The sequence below is a fragment of the Suricata suricatta genome, chromosome 9 (genome assembly GCF_006229205.1).
Source record: "Suricata suricatta isolate VVHF042 chromosome 9, meerkat_22Aug2017_6uvM2_HiC, whole genome shotgun sequence".
Classification (NCBI taxonomy): Eukaryota; Metazoa; Chordata; class Mammalia; order Carnivora; family Herpestidae; genus Suricata; species Suricata suricatta.
In genome coordinates, this window is record NC_043708.1 from 109717410 (window position 1) to 109736850 (window position 19441).

General features: G+C 39.1%; 1 protein-coding gene across 1 annotated transcript in view; it reads left to right on the forward strand.

Moving 5' to 3' along the window:
* The first annotated feature begins 217 nt into the window (after positions 1-217).
* Positions 218-19441, forward strand: part of REC114 (REC114 meiotic recombination protein) — a 112145-nt gene continuing 92921 nt past the window's right edge. The window contains exons 1-2 of the mRNA XM_029952554.1: positions 218-376; positions 16315-16404. Of these exons, the coding sequence (XP_029808414.1) occupies positions 218-376; positions 16315-16404 (249 nt within the window). The remainder of the gene's footprint in view (positions 377-16314; positions 16405-19441) is intronic.

Consider the following 19441-nt stretch of genomic DNA (forward strand, 5'->3'; position numbering starts at 1 on the left):
TCAAGGTGGAAGTTACTATCTCCACTTTGCCAACGAAGAGGCGAAGGTCACAGGTTTCAGCGTGATGCCCACAGCACCAGGAGCCTGCAGTAGTCTTCGGGTCCGTCCATTGGCTTCCATGTGTGGGGAAGGTGGGCTTTGAGCCACCTCTCTTCCTGATTGGCTGGCTGCACAGATTGGCAGGCACCCGCCTGCAGTGCATGTCGGGAAGCTTGATATGGCGGAGGCGGGAAAAGAGTCGGAGGGCCTCGCGTTCCCAGGAGGAGGCTCGGCCCAGTGGCCTCTGCAGCGGTACGGGCGCTTCATGCCCTCAGGCACCGGAGAGCCGCCTGGTCCCGGTCAGGACACCGGGACAGCGTCTTCCCTCACATGGAAGGTGAGGCCTGAGGGCAGGAAAGGCCGAGAAGCGCCCACTCCCGTGGGGTGGGGGAGGGAGAGTAGACCGTGGCCAAATGCCACGCAGGGTCCAGTCCTCGAGTGCCATGCAGGCAGGAGGAGGGGACACTGCGGGCCTAATGGACTGACTAGCCTACAGCTAACAGGAAAAAAAAATCTATATAAAATCTCATGATTGGACACAATATATTCTCAAAATAATTATGCAAGGGAGTAGTTATATATTTAATATAGATTATTTATTGAGCATCAGTTACGTGTTACATTTTATTCAGGGTACTGGGGATATATATCAGTGAACAAGATCGGCATGGTCCCTACGTTTATTTATGTTGTCAGTCTAGTGGAGTACATAGTATTTCTCTGCATAACTTTATAATTATTTAGACCGGTTGCACATCCCTTATGTGGAAGGGAGGTTTGGATAGTCCATAACCAAGTGGTCAGGCCACAGGCAATCAAGCCTTCCACAGAAGAAGGACTAAATTTGAATCCTTGCTTTGCCACTGAATTTCTGTGATTTTGGTTAAGTTGTGGATCCTCTCTGTACCTTATTTAACTTACCTTAAAATAGAGATAATAATAGTAACCACCTCGTAGGGTTGTTGTGAGCAATAAATAAGTCAATTCATATAAATTACTTAAAACAGTGCCTCATAAATTTATAGAAGGGTTGCTGTTATTTTTTGTTGTGGTGGTGGTGTATTTGGTATATTTAATGCCAAAGGTTGCAAATCCTTCAGTTCCTTTCAGTCTGGTTTGACTATTAGATGTGGACCCCGAAGTTTTGGATTGTGCCTGTGCATGTGTGTGGTAGTGTGGTTTGGGTAGCAGTGGGTAGGAAAAGAATAAAAGAACAAATATTTCAAGTAGAGTTTGCAGCATGTGCCAAGCAAGGCCCTACACCTGGAAAACCCTGGCATGTGTAATGTATAGAGAAAAAGAATAAGGCTGGTACTTAGAGAACAAAGGGAGTGATAGCATAAGGTGAGATTGTCTAGATAGGTATACAGGTGCCTTGTGAATGAACATTATCCTAAAAACAGTTGGAAGCCACTGATGGGTTTTAAGTAGGAGAATTTTCTTGTTTAAAAGATCATTTGCTGAAGTCTGAAGACAGGGTGGAAAGGGAATATGAGTAGATGCAGGAAGATCACTTAGAATTGCCATTGCAGCAGGCAGGTGATGATAATGACTTGGACTAGAGTGGGAGAGAGTGTTGCAGAGGATGACAGTGAGGTTGGGGAAACTGGGCATATTAAAACTATATTTTGGAGGCCAAAATGATAGGATTTGGAGGTTGATTGGATATGGGTGTGAGAGTAAAGGACTTCTGGGCTTCTAGCAGGAGCAGCTGGGTAGATGGTAAGGGAAGTGAAAACATTGAGGAGGAACAGTGAGAGAAAGCTCCGAGGCTTCCGTTTTGGATGTATTGAGTTTAAATGTATGTATGAAACATTCATGTGGAGGTGTTGAGTAGGTAGTTGAGTATATTGGTGTAAAAGAAAGATCTGGGCTGGAGCTGTAAATGTGTTATCAGGATGAAGGTGTGCCATCAGCATGACGGTGATATTTATAGTTATGAGATTACATGAAATTCCAGGACCAAGTCCCAAGATGGTCCAACATTTGTAGGTCAGGTAGAGTAGACAGATTCCCTAAAGAAGACTGACAAGGGACAGGGATTTCGAAGGCACCCAGGAGAGAGCAGGTCTGTCAAAGCTACAGAAAGATATTTTAAGAGAGAGAGAACAGTGAACTTTTTTGAATGATGCTGCAAAGTGGAGAAAAATGATAACGAAGGGATGTGCATTGGATTTAGCCACATGAAGGTCCATATGGTCTTTACTAAGAGAAGTTTCAGTGGAGTGAATGGTGCAAGCCAGATGCAGTGGGCTGAAGAGTGGCGGGTAGGTGAGGGAGTGGGGTCAGCATGCCTAGACCATTCTTCTGAGTGACCAGGCTCTGGATGAGAGTCGGGATGGGGCATAATGAATTGTTCACCAAATTCTTGAATATTAGAGCTAGGGGCACTACTTAAAGCTTGAAATCAATATGTTTAGGGCCATAAAAAGGGAGTTCAATACCTAGTTTTACTCTTGTAGAATGCTATCTAATTCTGAAAATTTATGTAGGCTGCAAATGCAAAAAGGCATGAGTAAAGTTAAACAGAAGGATGACTGATCTGTAATTGTGTCTTCTAAAAAACCTGGGCATGTTTGAGGATGTATTTAATTTCTGAGATTGCCCAACATGTTCCTTCACACCTTCTCTTAACACCCCTTCAAACCCTTTCTGCTAAGGCATCCGTGTTGGGTGCATTGGCTCAGATGTATATGGGTAATTCTTGGATTCTTATCCTGCAGCCCAGAGGCCATGGACATTTGGCTATTGTAAGGAGTTCATTGTTATTACAGTTATTTTCCCCTTCTTTTTGCAAAGCTCTTCATAATTGCTTATGAGGAATGGCACTTTTCAACAGTTCTCAAATGTTTGGCATAAAGCCACGGCTCCAGTGACAAGAGATGAAGTTGGCTTTTGCAGTGCTTTTGAAAACTGAACATTTGTACCTTCCTTTGAATCTGTGCTGAAGCATCCTACCTGCTGTGATCAGTTTCAGCCTAGGTCTGTCATTTTTCTTTTTGGAAAAACGAAAGAGAAAACAAGATTTGTTCTATTTTATGTGCACTGTGACTATTGTGTAATAGTAATAATAAAAGATGAGCCATCTAAAGAACTGTACTAAGTCCCATGTGAATTTCTTATTTTAAAAATATGTGGTACCTGCAGTAAAAAATATGTGTCAGGTAAAGCACAAAAATATATTATTGTGGAGGATAGAGTCATTCTGGCCATCTTTTCCCTAGAGAACTTTCAAGCTCAACCTTGGTTGAAACTATTTTGAGTTTTTCATTTTTTCCTGAAACTATGGGGGGAACCAAGCTGGTATTGTTCTATATAGTTGTTTAATTACAGAGATTTCGTCACAGTGGCCACATGCTAATGCTCACAGAAATGTTGACTCAAGAGAAAACATGGATAGTACAGCAAGTCTTCTATGACTTGAAATCCTGGTTGAGAGGGGAGGTCAAGTCTGAGACATAATATTGTATAGAGAACATCTAATATATGTATATCATTTTGATTTATTGTCTGAAATGAATTATTCTTTAAAAAAAGGTTGTTGTTTTTTTTTTTTTTTTTTTTTTTTTTGAGGCGGGCAGGGGCAGAGAAGGGGGAAAGAGAGAATCCCAAGCAGGCTTTGCATTGTTAGCACAGAGCCTGATGTGGCTCAAACTCACACTCACAAACCTTGAGTTCATGACCTGGGTTGAAACCAAGAGTCAGTTGCTCAACTGACTGAGCCACCCAGGCGCCCCTGAATTGAGTTATTCTTAATGATGAGTTACTATCTGGAGATAAGTCAATCAGCATTTGGAAGCAAATAAACTTTTTGTAATACTGTATTTTAAAAGTATAGAAAAAGATCAAGGATTTAAAACTTTGCTATTCAGATTTCATTGTGCATAAAATCACTTGAGGAGGGGATGCCTGGGTGGCTCTGTCAGTTTAGCATCCAGCTCCGGCTCAGGTCATGATCTTGGGGCTCATGGGTTCCGGTCCCACTCGGGCTCTGTGCTGACAGCTCAGAACCTGAAGCTTGGTTCCGATTCTGTATCTCCCTCTCTCTCTCTCTCTGCTCTCCTTCCCCACTGGTGCATGGTCTCTTTGTCTCTCACGGATTTTCTGGAAACAGTTTGATCCTTTCAGGTCTTACTTTTAAGCTTTGTCAGGTGGGACCAGAGTAGTATTTGATCTAGGGCTAATTTTTCCCCACTCCTGAGGCAAAACTCTTTGGACTGTTCTACCCAATGCTCTGTAAATTGAGGGTTTTCACCTGAGCTAATGAGAACAGGTCCTACCTTGCCCTATGTGAGGCCTCTGGATTGTTCTCTTAAATCCTTTCAGGTGGTTTTTTGCCCAGCCTCACATACATGCTGAAGAGTTGAGTCTCTGCAGGCATTGGGAGTTCTTTCTCTGGTGTTCTGTCCTGTGAATTGTAGCCACACTGTGCTTCCTGGATTCACAGCTCTGTCCCCTCAACTCAGGGACACCTCACCCGGTTCTGCCTGGGCTCCTCCTCTTTCTACTTCGGCCTGGAAACTTTCTCCAAGAGGTAATCTAGGGCGATTGTAAGGCTCACCTTTGCTTCCTGTTATTTCTCAGGAATCATGTTTTTTATTACCTAATATCCAGTGTTTTGAGAACTGTTGTTTCCTCTAATTTACCGTTTTTTTAGTGGTTTCAGACAGGAAGGTCAATTTGGTCCCTGTTATTTTGTTGGCCAGAAATGGTAGTCCATGGTGGGTCATCTGATTTGGTTCCACTTTTTCATTCTCCACTTCAGTTTATCAATTCAAAAATTATTAAATTATCTATTGGGTAGTTAGCACTTAGTGAGACACCAGAGAGGCTATGGAGCTTTCCTTATGTTTCATCACTGTCTTTTTTTTTAAATGTTTGTTTATTTTTGAAAGAGCACATGCCAATGGGGGAGGGGCAGAGAGAGAGGGAGACTGAAGATCTGAAGCCAGCCCCCATGCTGACAGCAGAGAGCCTGAAGTGGGGCTCAAACTCATGTGCTGTGAGATCATGACCTGATCCGAAGTCGAAGTTAGATGCTTAAACTAAGCCATCCAGGTGCCCCTCATCACAGTCTTAAACTATCAGAGCATCAAGCACAGGATTACAAGGATGGGAGGGCCGATCATAGAGCAGTGTTTCTCAAGGTGTACTGGGCACTTTGCTTTCCACAGTCTCTTGGGGTGCATGTTGAAAATGCAGTTTTCGGTTCCTGTGCTAGACCTAATGAACCAGTCTGGGGGGGGTGACACTCCAGGTTATGTTTATGTACTGCAGTCCATTCTCATGCTCCAGTTCTGAAGGTAGGGTGGGCAAGAGGGAATAACTGACAAATACTGATACTATAGCTCTTTGTAATTTGTAGAGTATTTTTGTAAACCTCTTCCAATTCTCACAGCTTTCTAGATGTGTCTTACTATCATTTTATAGAAGAAGCTGAGGCCTGCCTAGGTTAAATGGCTTGCCGGAGGTTTATGTAGGAAGTAGAAGAATCAGTTCTAAAACTCAAGTCTTAACACAAGCCAGTCCTCGTTCTGCTGCACACGTTGGTATCTTCTCTTAACGTAGATGGAGGAGTATCATTGAGAGTTATTATTCTTTCATGCAGCTTGCTTTTCTTAAAGAGTTAACAGGTGGTATTTTGTATTAATTAGAATTGATATTGACTCTGAGTAACAGAAAATATGAAATATCAGTGGATTAAATAAGATGAAAGCTTCTTATTCTCCACATAAAAGTGCAGGGCTGGTATGACATTCCCCAGGGTCAGGAACTGAGGAGCCTTTTGTTTTGTTCCTCTGCGCCATGTGACCATGGTCTAATAGTCCAAGATAGAATTGATATTCTAGACAGCTTGGTGGAGAAAGGGATCAAGAAGTAAAAAAGGGATATACACAAGCTGTCTCCTAAGGGAGATTTCCTGTAAGCTGCCACAAGATACTGCCTCCTACAGCACGTGACCGGGACTTGGCCCTGTGGCCATCGTAACCGCGTGGGCAGCTGGCATATGTAGTCTGTATTCCACAAGATCGTGTGTCCAGCTAAAGCCCAGCATTCTATTACCATGTAGACAGGAAAATGAATATTAGAGAACAGCTAGAAGTACACCACGTACTTTTCTGAATCTGGAGACTGCTAAGAAATGAAGGCTTATTCCTGGGGTCCCTGGTTGGAACTCAAAGGCATTTTCTAATAACAATAGCAATAACCAAAAAAACCCCTCTGTTATTTAGTGCATAGTTACTATATGGCAATAGGTATATTTCATTACTTGTTTTTTGGGCTTTTTTGTCTGGGTGTTATGCTCTTGTAATTGTTTTTATTATTGTTACTGTTAACACTTAGCATTTCTATGAAACAGCAAAACCAAAATACTGAATTTTACAGTTTGGTAATGGGCATGTAGCAGGATCACTTTCATTAGTATATATACTCTACTAGTTTGTTGAAATAATTTATGAGGCACTTCAGCTACAGAGAGGGAAGCAGCTGATAGCCTACTGAGCAGTTTTGCATGTTTTTCATATTTTGTAATGCATAAATCCCATAGGGCCAATGTATACAGTTGTGACACTTTCTGAGGGTCTCAAAAGTAGGAAAAAAACCAAAAACCCTTAATTGAGTACATAATTTGTCACATCTGAAGAGTAATGCTATTTTAACCTCTCATCTAAGATTTAAGTACATTTGAAATATTTTTCTATATTTATATTCTATATCTATATTTATATTTCTGTATTTCTTTTAATTGTTTTCTATTTAACTTCAGTATTATGGTGCAGTCTTGCACAAATATATGCATGTAAAATATTAGAATGTAAAAAATATGCATATATCTGAATTAACCAATGTGTAAACTGTGCCTGGAAAGCCAACCTGTAATAGATGGGCTCTATATCTTAGTGCTTTTTTCTATATTGATGTCAAAATACCACAATAGACAGGTCAGATTGATGTAAATCTCCCCTCCCCCAGTTTTATTGAGATATAATTTTTACACTGTATAAGTTTTGGATATACAGCATAATGATTTAAAATCTATATTGTGGAATGATTACCACAGTAAGTTTAGGTAATGTCTGTAATGTTACATAGTTATACATTTTTTCCTTGTGATAAGAATTTTTAAGATCTACCCCCAGAAGTTTTCAAATATATGATACAGTATTGTTAGCTGTAGTCATCATGTTGTATATTATGTCCCCAGAACTTATAAGTGGAAGCTTGTACCTTTTGACCATCTTTCACCTATTTTGCCCACTTCTATTCTCTACCAGTCTGTTTTCTGTTTCTATGAGTTTGCTTTTTTTTTTTTTTTTTTTTTAGATTTCACATGTAGGTAAAATCATCCAGTATTTATCTTAATGTGTCTGGCCTGTTTCACTTAGCATAATGTCCTTAGGTTCCATCCATATTGTTGCAAATGGCAGGACTTCCTTCCTTTTTATGGCTGAATAACACTCCATTGTCTATATATGTCTCAAATTATCTTTATCCTTTCATCTGTCTCTTGACAGATTGTTTCCAGGTCTTGGCTATCTTAAATAATGGTGCAGTAAACATAGAGGTGCAGATATCTCTTTAAGATTGGGATTTCATTTTCTTCAGATATGTACCTCAAAGTGGATTTGCTAGGTGATGTGTAGTTCTTTTAATTTTTTTTTTTGAGGAACCTCTGTACTGTTTTCTTTTGTAGTTGTACCAATTTACATTCCCACCAACAGTGTACAAGGGCTCCCTTTTCTCCGTTTCCCTGCTAGCACTTGTTATCTCTTGTCTTTTAAAAAAAATTTTTTTTAGCATTTATTTATTTTTGAAAGACAGAGAGAGCACGTGAGCAGGGGAGAGGTAGAGAGAAAGGGAGACACAGAATCCGAAGCAGGCTCCAGGCTCTGAGCGGTCATCACTGAGCCCTACGTGGCGCTTGAACTCAGGAACCTCATCATGACCTGAGCCGAAGTTGGCCACTTAACCGTCTGAGCCACCCAGACACCCTGGTTGTCTTTTTTATAATAGCCATTCTAACACAGTGATAACATATTGTGATTTTGATTTATGTTTCTCTGATGACTAGTGACATTGAGCCCTATATCATGTACCTTTTGAACATCTTTGGGAAAGTGTCTTTTCAGGTCCTTTGCCCATTTAAAAATTGGATTACTTGGCTTTTTGCTATTGAGTTGTATGAGCTGCTTATATATTTTGGATGTTAACTCTTTGTTAGATATGTGGTCTGCAAATATTTTGTCCCATCCATTGGTTGTCTTTTTACTTTGTTAATCATTTATTTTGCTATGGAGAAACTTGTTAGTTTGCTATAGTCTGCTTGTTTATCTTTGCTTTTGTTTCTTGTGCTTTAGGTGTCTGTCATATGCAAAAAAAAAAAAAAAATCATTGCCTAGACCAATGTCAAAGAGCTTTATCCCTGTATTTTCTTCTAGGAGTTTTATGGTTTCAGGTCCTACAGTTAAGTCTTCAGTCCCTTTTGAGTTAATTTTTATGAGTGATGTAAGATGGGATACTAGTTTTGTTTTTTTGCATGTGAATATCCAGTTTTCCCAGCACCCTTTATTGAAGAGACTGTCTTTTCTCCACTGAGGATTATTGACTTCCTTGTCAAATATTAATTGACTGTATATGCATGAGTTTATTTCTAGGTTCTCTATTCTGTTCTGTTGGTCTATATGTCTGTTTTTATGCCAATACCATGCATACTTTTTTGATGACCTAAATCTTAAGCCACATTTAGGTTAGGAACTAAAAGAAGTGAGGATGTGAACATGATAAATGTTCTCTCTGGCACATTAAAATTAATGTCTTTTTCTCTGATGACTTAGTCATTAGAGATAACATTTTTCTTTGAGCTTTCCATATTGTGCTAATGTGAACATTTCAGTAAAATGCTAAATCATCACTCATTAAAAATATTACCCAAGAACCAGAAATACGTAATTTCTTTTCTCAGATGCCTGGATTATATTAGGCATTATGATATTCAGAATTTGTTGAGTTAGGACACTACATGTAGTATTCCTGTCCTTTGTAGTAAGCTGAATGCTTTCCTTAACCATAATTTTACCTAGTCAATAAGGAAAATGGAAGGCTCTTGTAAAACTTTTTATTATAAAGAAAGTCAGACATAATCAACGATAGATAAGAGTATAGTAAACTCACATGTATGTGTCACCACCTTCAATGGTTATTAACTTGTGACCAATCTGGTTTCATGTATGTTCATTGTGTTATTTTGAAGCAAATCTCAGACAGCATACCATTTCATCAATTATTTCAATTATTTCTAAAAGAGAAGGACCAGTTTTTTGTTTTGTTTTGTTTTTGGAGAGGAAGTGTGTGCACCTGTGCACATGCAAGTGAGCAGGGGTAGGGCAGGGAGAGGAGGTGGAGAGAGCAACAGCAGGTCCGTGCTGTTGGTGCAAAGCCGGACACAGGCTGGATCTCACAAATCATGAGATTGTGACCTGAGCTGAAATCAAGAGTCCCGACAGCCTGACAATTAACCGACTGAGTCACCCAGGTGCCCCGAATGCTGATTTTTCTTTCTTTTTTTCTTTAAAAAATTTTTTTTTAATGTTTTATTTATTTTTGATAGAGAGAGAGACAGAGCATGAGAGGGGGAGGGGCAGAGAGAGAAGGAGACACAGAACCAGAAGCAGGCTCCAGGCTCTGAGCTAGCTGTCAGCACAGAGCCTGACGCGGGGCTCGAACCCACGAACGTGAGATCTGACCTGAGCGGAAGCCGGAGGCTTAACCGACTGAGCCACCCAGGTGCCCCTCTTTCTTATTTTAAAAATGTTTATTTACTTATTTTGAGAGCAAGAGAGAGAGAGAATGAGAGAGAATGCATACGCATGTGAGTGTGGGAGGGGCAGAGAGAGGGAGAGAGAATATCCCAAGCAGGTTCTGTACCATCATCATGGAGCCTGATGCAGAGTTCAAACAATAAGATCATGACTTGAGCCAAAACCAAGAAAAGTTGGATGCTTAACCAACTGAGCTACCCAGGCATCCCTGGATGCTGATTTTTAATAACTGCTCACGGAAAGGTAATTGGTATTTGGTTTGGATTTGGGAAGGAAAAACTGTAAGGATGCAAACTACTGTTTTTCCTAACTCCTTAGAAATCTCTAATTAGATATTTTCAGAATGTATGAGCATACTTTTAGGATTAAAAAAAATTTTTTTTAATGTTTTATTTATTTTTGAGAGAAAGAGAGAGAGAGAGCATGAGCAGGGGAGGGTCAGAGAGAGAGGGAGACACAGAATCTGAAGCAGGCTCCAGGCTGTGAGCTAGCTTTCAGCACAGAGCCCAACGGGGGGGCTTGAACCCACAAACCATGAGATCATGACCTGAGCTGAAGCCGGACACTCAATCAACTGAGCCACCCAGGTGCCCCACTTTTAGGATTTTTTTAGATGAAGGATTATAACATCTGAAAAATAGTAAGTATTATATTCCCAGGTATCTGTTTAACTCATGCCTTCAGGTCTACTCAAGCATCACCTTCTCATGATGCCTATTCTGATCACATATTTCTATTGTAACTTTCATGCCCTGTCTTTACACTTCTGTTTTCTTGACCCTCCTTTACGGTTTCCCTACCTCCTAGCACTTTCTGATTTACTAGGTTATTTTTGATTTATTATGGTATGTGATGTGCCTAGAGCATCTGACACCCAGAATGGATAACTTTTTAACACTCCACTCCCCTAAATGATGACATTATTTTCATAAAATTTTCACAAATGAAATTATTCATTTACTATAAATAGTAAACTCTTTTATTGAGCCTCATTATTACACTTATGGCAGTAAAATCAATGAGAAAAAGGAAATAAGCATTATCATATAAGGCAGGAAAAAAAGCACAACTCCTTAGTCAATTGGTTTTACATCTTGTTAACCGAACTTTGGTTCTTTGGTTAGAGGCTGATACTTTATAATCACCCGCAAACTAACAAATGATTAAAAAACCTGAATCTCCAGTGGTACAATTTAGGCAACTAATGATAAAATTGCTGTTTTATTCTTTTTTTTGTTCTTTAGTTTGGAAACATTTAATAATTTAAAATGTTAATTTAAAATGTTAAAGTTATTCAAGCTCAGTAAAATATTTTGAGTATGAACTAAAATTTGCACTTCAACAAAAATGTTTCATCTTGTTAATTACACTTACAATTTTTAAAAACACAATTTTAAACACAAATATAAATTCCAAGAGGTCCCAGATTTGGAGTAACTTAAATTATTTAGACGTATAGTTTCAAATATTTGTTTAGTTTCAAATATTACTTAGTTTCAAATATTTGGAGATTTTTTTCCCCCAGAGATCTTTCTGTTACTGATTTCTAGTTTAATTGTGCTCAGAGAACATACTTACAAATTTATCAAGACTTGTTTTATGGCCCAGAATTTTGTTTATCTTGGTAAATGCTCTCTGTACACTTGAGAAGAATCTGTATTTTTGCTGGTATGGGTGAAGTGTTTTATAAATGTCAATCAGGTTATGTTGGATGATAGCGTTGTTCAAGTCTACTATACATTTGCTGATTTTCTATGTACTTGTTCTGTCAATTTTTGAGAGAATGGTATTGACCTCTCTGATTGTAATTGTGGCTGTGTCTATTCCCCTATAGTTCTATCAATTAATGTTGCATGTATTTTTAAGCTCTGTTATTGCGGACATAAATGTTTAGGACAATTATGTCTCTTGATTAACGTACTCCTTTATTGCTATGAAATGACCTCCTCTATACTTTTTGATATTCTTTCTAATGTTAGATATTTCTTTTGACTGATATTCACATGGTATATTTTCCCCACTCTTTAGTTTTTAACCTGGTCATGTTTTTATATTTAAAATACGGGGTGCCTGGGTGGCTTAATTGGTTAAGCATCAGACTTTGGCTCAGGTCATGATCTCATATTTCATGGGTTCGAGCCCTATATCGGACTTTGTGGTGACAGCTCAGAGCCTGGAGCCTGCTTTGGATTCTATGTCTCCCACTCTTTCTGCCCCTACTCCACTTATGCTCTGTCTGTCTGTCTGTCTGTCTCTCTCTCTCTCTCTCTCTCTCAAAAATAAACATTAGAAAATACTAATGCATTTTTTGGGGTGCCTGGGTGGCTCAGTTGGTTGAGCCTCCTACTTCAGCTCAGGTCATGATCTCACAGTTCATGAGTTTGGGCTCCACATCAGGCTCTGTGCTGACAGCTCAGAGCCTGGAGCCTGCCTCGGATTCTGTGTCTCCCTCTCTCTGCCCTTCGCCTGCATGTGCTCTCTCTTTCTCTCTCTCTCAAAAATGAATTAACATAAAAATAAAATAAAATAAAATGCATTTCTTGTAGGCAGGATATAGTTGTGCCTTATATATTTTTTCTATTGTCAGATTGCCTTTTATTGGGATATTTAAGCTATTTACACTTAATGTGATTGATCATTGATAGGGTGGGTATAAGTGTATAACCTTGGTGTTTGGTATTTGTCCCATCTATTCTTTGTTCCCTTTTTATTCTTATTCTGACTTTAAGATTGAGTATTGTTTATAATCCCATTTATCAATTACATTTTAAAGAAGATAGGTAGATAACAAGTAAATATAAAGTAACAAAAGTGGAAAGAACTATGGAGGAAAGGAAAGCTGGAAAAAGGAATAGGAGCCATCTGGTTTGGGTAAAGAGAGTTGGTGGCAGATTCAGTAGGATGGTCAGGAAAGGTATTACCTGAAAAGGTGATATTTAAGCAAAGACCTGAAGAAGATGAAGGAGTGAGTTCTGTGAGTCTAAGAGAAGAGAATTTTAGATAGAACAGGACTGAAAAAGCTCTGAGATTTACAATCATGAATTTTCCTAGTAGGTTTAGGGAGCAGCAAGGAGGCAGTGTGGGTGGAGCAGAGTGCACCAAGGTGGTGAGAACAGAGGGGCAGTGGGGGCTGGGTTATAAAATCTTTGCACGAGTTTCTGTAATGAGATGCAGGGCTACTGAAGGGCTTTGAACTAGGAATAACCTGATTTAACTTAGGTTTTAAAAGGATCTCTTTGGAGGGGGTTCCTGGGTGGTTCAGTTAGTTAAGTGTCTGGCTCTTGGTTTCAGCTCAGGTCATGATCTCACAGTTCACAGGATCAAGCCCCATGTCAGGCCTGCTTGGGATTCTCTGCCTCCTCCCTGTCTCTTTGCCCTTGCCTGCTCATACATTCCCTCCCTCTCTTTCAGAATAAATACACTTAAAAAAAGAAAAAGAATCACTCTGGGTACTTTATTGAGAATAAACTATGTGGGGAGGGAGAGTAAAAACAGAAAGAGAGAGCCAGTTAGCAGGTTATTATGTATTTATTATTAATACAACTAGAGATGATAACTCAGACCAGACCTGTGAGAAGTGGTTGGCTTCTGAATATTTTGAAGATAGACATGAAGGATGTGCTGATGGATTGATTTGGGTATGAGGAAAGGGCAGGATTTAAGAATGATTCCATAATTTACCTAAGAATTATTTTCTTTGATGTGAAACTGTGGGAGTCAGATACCTACAGCAGCCTGGCACATGGTATGTGCTTTGTGTTGGGAAGGCAGTCTTTTGTGCATGTAGTCTTTCAGCCCCTTTTGGCCAAGACCATAAGAATGTGCCTGAAGCCTGGGATACTTCAACAGAGAGAGTCCTCACAGCCTGTGCTCCTTTGTTCTGCCCAAGTATTATATGGCACTCAGACAACTCCTACTGCTGTATCTGTCCCTCTAGGGGCAGAGAATGGGGTCTTTCTGCTGTAGCAGAGGTGTGAGCACAGGTCACCTGCTCTGTATGGCTGCTGAGAGGGACCTGCTCTCTTTCCCCTGCCAGGGGGAACTGACCCCCACTACTGATGCTATTCTTGCTCTGTTTATTCTGTATGTGAGTAAAGAGCTGTTCCATCCAGTAATTGACTGTGTTGCATTTTCCATAGTGACTCCAGTACCAAAATGCAGTGGGCAGAAATGATTGGATTTCTACTCCTGGTGATAGGCAACAGATGTCACTTGCTCAACACTTTGTAAATATTGAATGAACAAATGAATGAGTGGAAGGTTTGGACTCGGAATTAGGGGCTGTTAATTTTAAAATGACTATTGGACCTTTAAGTGGGGATCATGAGTAGGCAATTGGTTGTAGCAGTTTGGAGTTCAGGGGAGAAGTCTCCTGGGATTCTCTTGGAAGTCACTGGTCCCCACTTGAAAAACTTAAAAAGTAATTTGGGAAGAATTGGGATTTCCATAGTGATTGTTCCTACCCAACAAAAGACATATAAAAAAATGTTCATAACAGCATTGTTAGGGGTAGACCTAAACTGAAAGACAATAGTCATCAACAAAAGAATAAAAAAATAAATTGTGGTATAGTCATTGAGTCGTATTATACAGTAAAGAAAATGAACGAACTAGGTACATGCAACAACATTGATGAAATGAGACACAAAATAATTCTATATGATTCTATTCTTATGAATAAAGGTAAACTGTGGTGGTAGAAATCAAGCTATCTTAGGGGAGGAAGGAGCAAGTAGTGATTGCAAGACAGTACTAGGGTACCTTCTGGAAGGCTGGCAATGTTCTGTTTCTTCACCTGGGTGGTAATTATTATGTGTTTGCATTATCGTCATTCACTGAGTTGTACATTTAAGTATGGGACACTTTTTGGAGTATTTTCAGGATGTATATTACATTTCTTAAAAAAAAAAAAAAAACCAAAACAGTCATGTTAACATACAGCCTCCCAAAGAATTTGTTGATCTGGCTCTAGTTTTGAAAGCTCTTCTTGACGCCTAGCTATTCTTGTGGTTTTAAGTGGTCTTGAAGCATAAAGATAACCCATTTAAACTGTGGCAAGAAGAGTATCCTACAAATAGCTGAGTTCCTAATACTGGGGAAAAGGCAGAATCACAACCACTGAAGTTTAGAGTTTAGCATACCTTCCTTGACATCTAAAATATCCTTTAGGTTTTTTTTTTTTTAAGATTGGAATTTAAAGTGAATTAGAGGAAACTCAGTAGAAAATCTTAAGTTGAAATATAGCATTAAAGCAGTAAACCCCACATATGAAACTATAAGAACATTATTTCTCAATAGAATGTAGTAACCTTGTAAAATCATACTTGAGTTAGGTATGTGTTCATTGTTTTGAGCTTTGAGCATTGAGGTGAATCCATAAGGTCATCTTATTGTTTATATAAGGATGTTTACCTTACAGTATGTGAAACCCAGCTATACAGGGTAGTCACTTAAGACCCAAATCCTTCTACTCTTCTGTATCAGTCATGTCCTCCTTGACATCTTTATTTTATTGCCTCAACTTCCCACCAAAACTATGAACCAAACTTACCAAGATAAAATATAATGAGAATAAATGCAAGGTCTTTACATTTAGGTTCAGATGAAGAAAATGAAAGTCTGATTTACCAATATAAGTGATGAAGTTTCAAGAGGTTTTGCTGATATTAGATCATTCCTCAAATGGGACTACCCCCTCAAAGGGTTAATGTGATTGTTGGCTGTATTAGTGCAAAAAATAGATTGTTAGACCACACCAATTGCATTAAGGTCAGTTTTGGGCACCATGTTTTAAGAGTGACATTGACAAATTAAAGTTCATGCAAAGGAAAGCACCAGGTTTTGAGGGATTGTAAAAATGGATTATATGGCTGATGAAAGGAGGACTCTGAAGTCTCATAGCAACCCTGTAGGGCATTCTCCCCATTTTACAGAAAGGAAATTGAAGCTCAAAGATAATTAATGACTTATTAAAATGTTACTGAAAAGTGATTGGCTCAGGGCCCACATCTCCTTATTTTTAATCTAGTATTCATTTCAAAATACATGTTTTAGTTTTATTTTTAAAAGCTGGCTGTTAGCCCCTGTAGAGGAGAAACTTGAAACTATAAGTAAATGATTGCAAATTTGTAATTTTTAAAAAATGTTTATTTTTTAGAGAGAGAGCGAGAGAGAGCGTGTGTGGGAGGGGCAGAGAGAGAGGGAGACACAGAATCTGAAGCAGGCTCCAGGCTCTGAGCTGTCAGCACAGAGCCTGATGTGCGGCTCAATGTCATGAACTGTGAGATCATGACCGGAGCCAAATTGGACATTTAACTGACTGAGCCACCCAGGTGCCCCTACAGATTAAACAGAAGGAAAGGAAATCTTCAGAGTAGGAAGCTCAGTGTGAGAAGATATTATACATTTACTGGTATTACAGCACATTTCTTTCATTGTGTTTTTCTTTTTCAAGGTTTTTGACTCCAGTGAAGAATCTGGGTATCTTGTTCTCACCATCGTTATATCAGGTCATTTCTTCATTTCCCAGGGACCCACACTGCTGGTAGGTTTTATGCATTATGGTTTAATATGCAGTATATTTCTTTATCTTTGTAGTTTTACATTAATTTTTGTACCCTCAAGCTTCTTCAATCTCACAGAAATTCATCAGGTTCAATAAATTAAACATTTATTGAATGTTCTTTAGCAGTAGGAAATGCAGAAATGTACTGAAGGGGTTTAGGATTCTGTTTTGGGAATCAAAGTGGATCAAAGGATTGAGATTAACCAGTATTATAAAGCATTTTTAACTGGGGAAATTGGGTTGAGACCAGCTAAATTTATAGAGAAATGTGTGGAGGGTTTTTCAGAGAGGGTAAAGAACATATGCAGAGGAGATTTAAGGAAATAGAAAATATTAACTTCTTATAGCCCTCTATAAAACTAATTTTATAAAGGTGCGTTCTTTATTCTCAACACACACATGTAGGAAATTAAAAAAAAATATATAGTTTATTTTTTGAGATAGAGACAGAGCGTGAGTGGGGGAGGGGCAGAGAGAGAGAGGGAGACACAGAATCTGAAACAGGTTCCAGGCTCTGAGCTGTCAGCACAGAACCTGACATGGTACTCAAACCCATGAACTGTGAGATCATGACCTGAGCCGAAGTCAGATGCTTAACCGACCGAGCCACCCAGGCGCCCTGGAAATTTTTGAAAAGAGAAAATAACAATCATTTTGCTTGAAAGTTTGTTTGAATTGGTATTTAGAAACAAAATAAAGAAGACAGTGTCTTGTCAAAGAATTGTAAAAGAAAGGAAATATAAGGGAAGGTTATTTCATAATTTACCTGTGAATAATACCTACATAGACATAATAAATTTGTACAAATATTTACTGAATATCAACATAGGCATAATTTATTCATTTAACAGATATTTATTGAGCAATTATTACATAGTGCTAGGGCTATAGCAGTACACAAAGACAGAAATCCGTATCATCATGGAGTTTCAGTATTCTAGTGGGGCGAAACAACATGAACAATAGGTCAGAATATTTAAAAAATATGAATTTTTGGTGGATCCCTTACACATTCTATTTTAGTAGGATGGCAGCATCCCACAGTTGTACATTGTGATGATCCATCTCTCCACTTACTTGGGATATAGCCTTATCCTTGAACGTGAAGTGACCTGCAAAGTCCACTTTGTGTTCCTCATGATTTTTAAAACTGCAGCAATGGTCGTATCATTTTTGCTTTATTTACCACCATTAGGGCTTGTATCATTTGCAGAAGATAAGATGTCTTCTTCAGCTTTGAATGAAGAATATTCCACGTGGTGGACTGGGGGATGCCTAGTACACAGCTCAGTTTTCCTCTGTGAATATTGTGAGACTTTGCTGAATGATGACATTAGGGCAGTTTGGCTTCCTCAAACATAGGAGGATATCCTGTGCTTTGTCGCTCCATCTGTTTGTACCAGTGGTAGATGTTGTTACAAACTGATAGAGGTTTCTTTGTATCATACATGAAATGATTTTTGCATTGCAGTTATATAACTTTATCAAATTCCAAAGACTCACTACTGAGAATACAGTGGTAACTCCACAGTTGGTTGCATGTTGACTATACATATATACCTTATATATTGGATGACACTTTAAAAAATTATAGGTAGGCTTCACACCCAGTGTGGGGCTTGAACTCATGAACCTGAGATCAAGAGTCACATGCTCTACTAACTGAGCCATCCAGGTACCCCAATCAGGGTGGTGGGTGCTGAAGGCTGGGGTGGCTGTGGCAATTTTTTACAATAAGACAACAGTGAACTTTGCTGTATTGATGGACTCTTCTTTCACAACTGATTTCTCAAACAACATGCAATGCTGTTTGATAGCATTTTCCCCACAGTAGAACTCCTTTCAAAATTGGAGCTGATCCTCTCAAACCCTGCTGCTGCTTTATCAACTAAACGTATGCTGTATTCTAAATCCTTTGCTGTCATTTCAGTAGTCTTCACAGCATCTTCACCAGGAGCAGTTTCCATCTCAAGAAACCACCTTCTTTCCTCACCCATAAGAAGCAACTCATCTGTTAAAGTCCCATCATGATATTGCAATAATTCAGTCCTGTCTTCAGGCTCCACTTCTAGTTCTCTTGCTGTTTCCACCCCACATCTGCAGTTACTTTCTCCACTAAAGTCCTGAGTTCCTGAATGTCTTCTATAAGGATCAGAATCCACTTCTTCCAAACTCCTGTTCATGTTGATATTTTGACCTCTTCCTCTGAATCAGGAATGTTCTGAATGGCATCTAGAATGGTTAATTCTTTCCAGAATGTTTTCAATTTACTTTGTCCAGATCTATCAGAAGACCCTCTAAGGCAGTTATCACCTTATGAAGTATAATTCTTAAATAAAACTTGAAAGTCAAAATGACACCTTCATCCATGGGCTGCAGAATGACTGTTGTGTTTGCAGGCATGAAAAGAGCCATTCATCTTGTCACACATATTCATCAGAGCTCTTGGGTGACGAGGTGCATTGTCAGTGTGCAGTCATATTTTGAAAGGAATCTTTCTCTGAGCAATAGGTCTCAAAAGTGGGTTTCAAATGTTCAGTAAACCATGCTGTAAACAGATATGCTATCATCCAGGTTATGTTGTTGCATTTATAGAACACAGGCAAGGTAGATTTACCATAATTGTGAAGGGCTCTCAGATTTTTGGATTGGTAAATGAGCATTAGACTCAACTTCAAGTCAGTAGCTCTTACCAGGAGAGCCAGCCTGTCCTTTGAAGCTTTGAGGCCTGGAATTGACTTCTCCTCTTTAGCTAGAAAGTCTGAGACAGCATCTTCTTCCAGTATAAAGCTGTTTCACCTACATTTAAAATCTTTTGTTTTGTGTAGCCATCTTCATTATTATCTGAGCAGGATCTTCTGGGTAACTTGCTGCTTCACCTTGCACCTTTATGCTGTTTTCCCTACGCCTCCTGAACCAGCCTGTGCTGGCTGCAGACTCCTCTCCTGCAGCTTTCTCACCTCTCTCTGCCTTCGTAGAATTGAAAAGAGTTAGGGCCTTGCCCTGGATTAGGCTA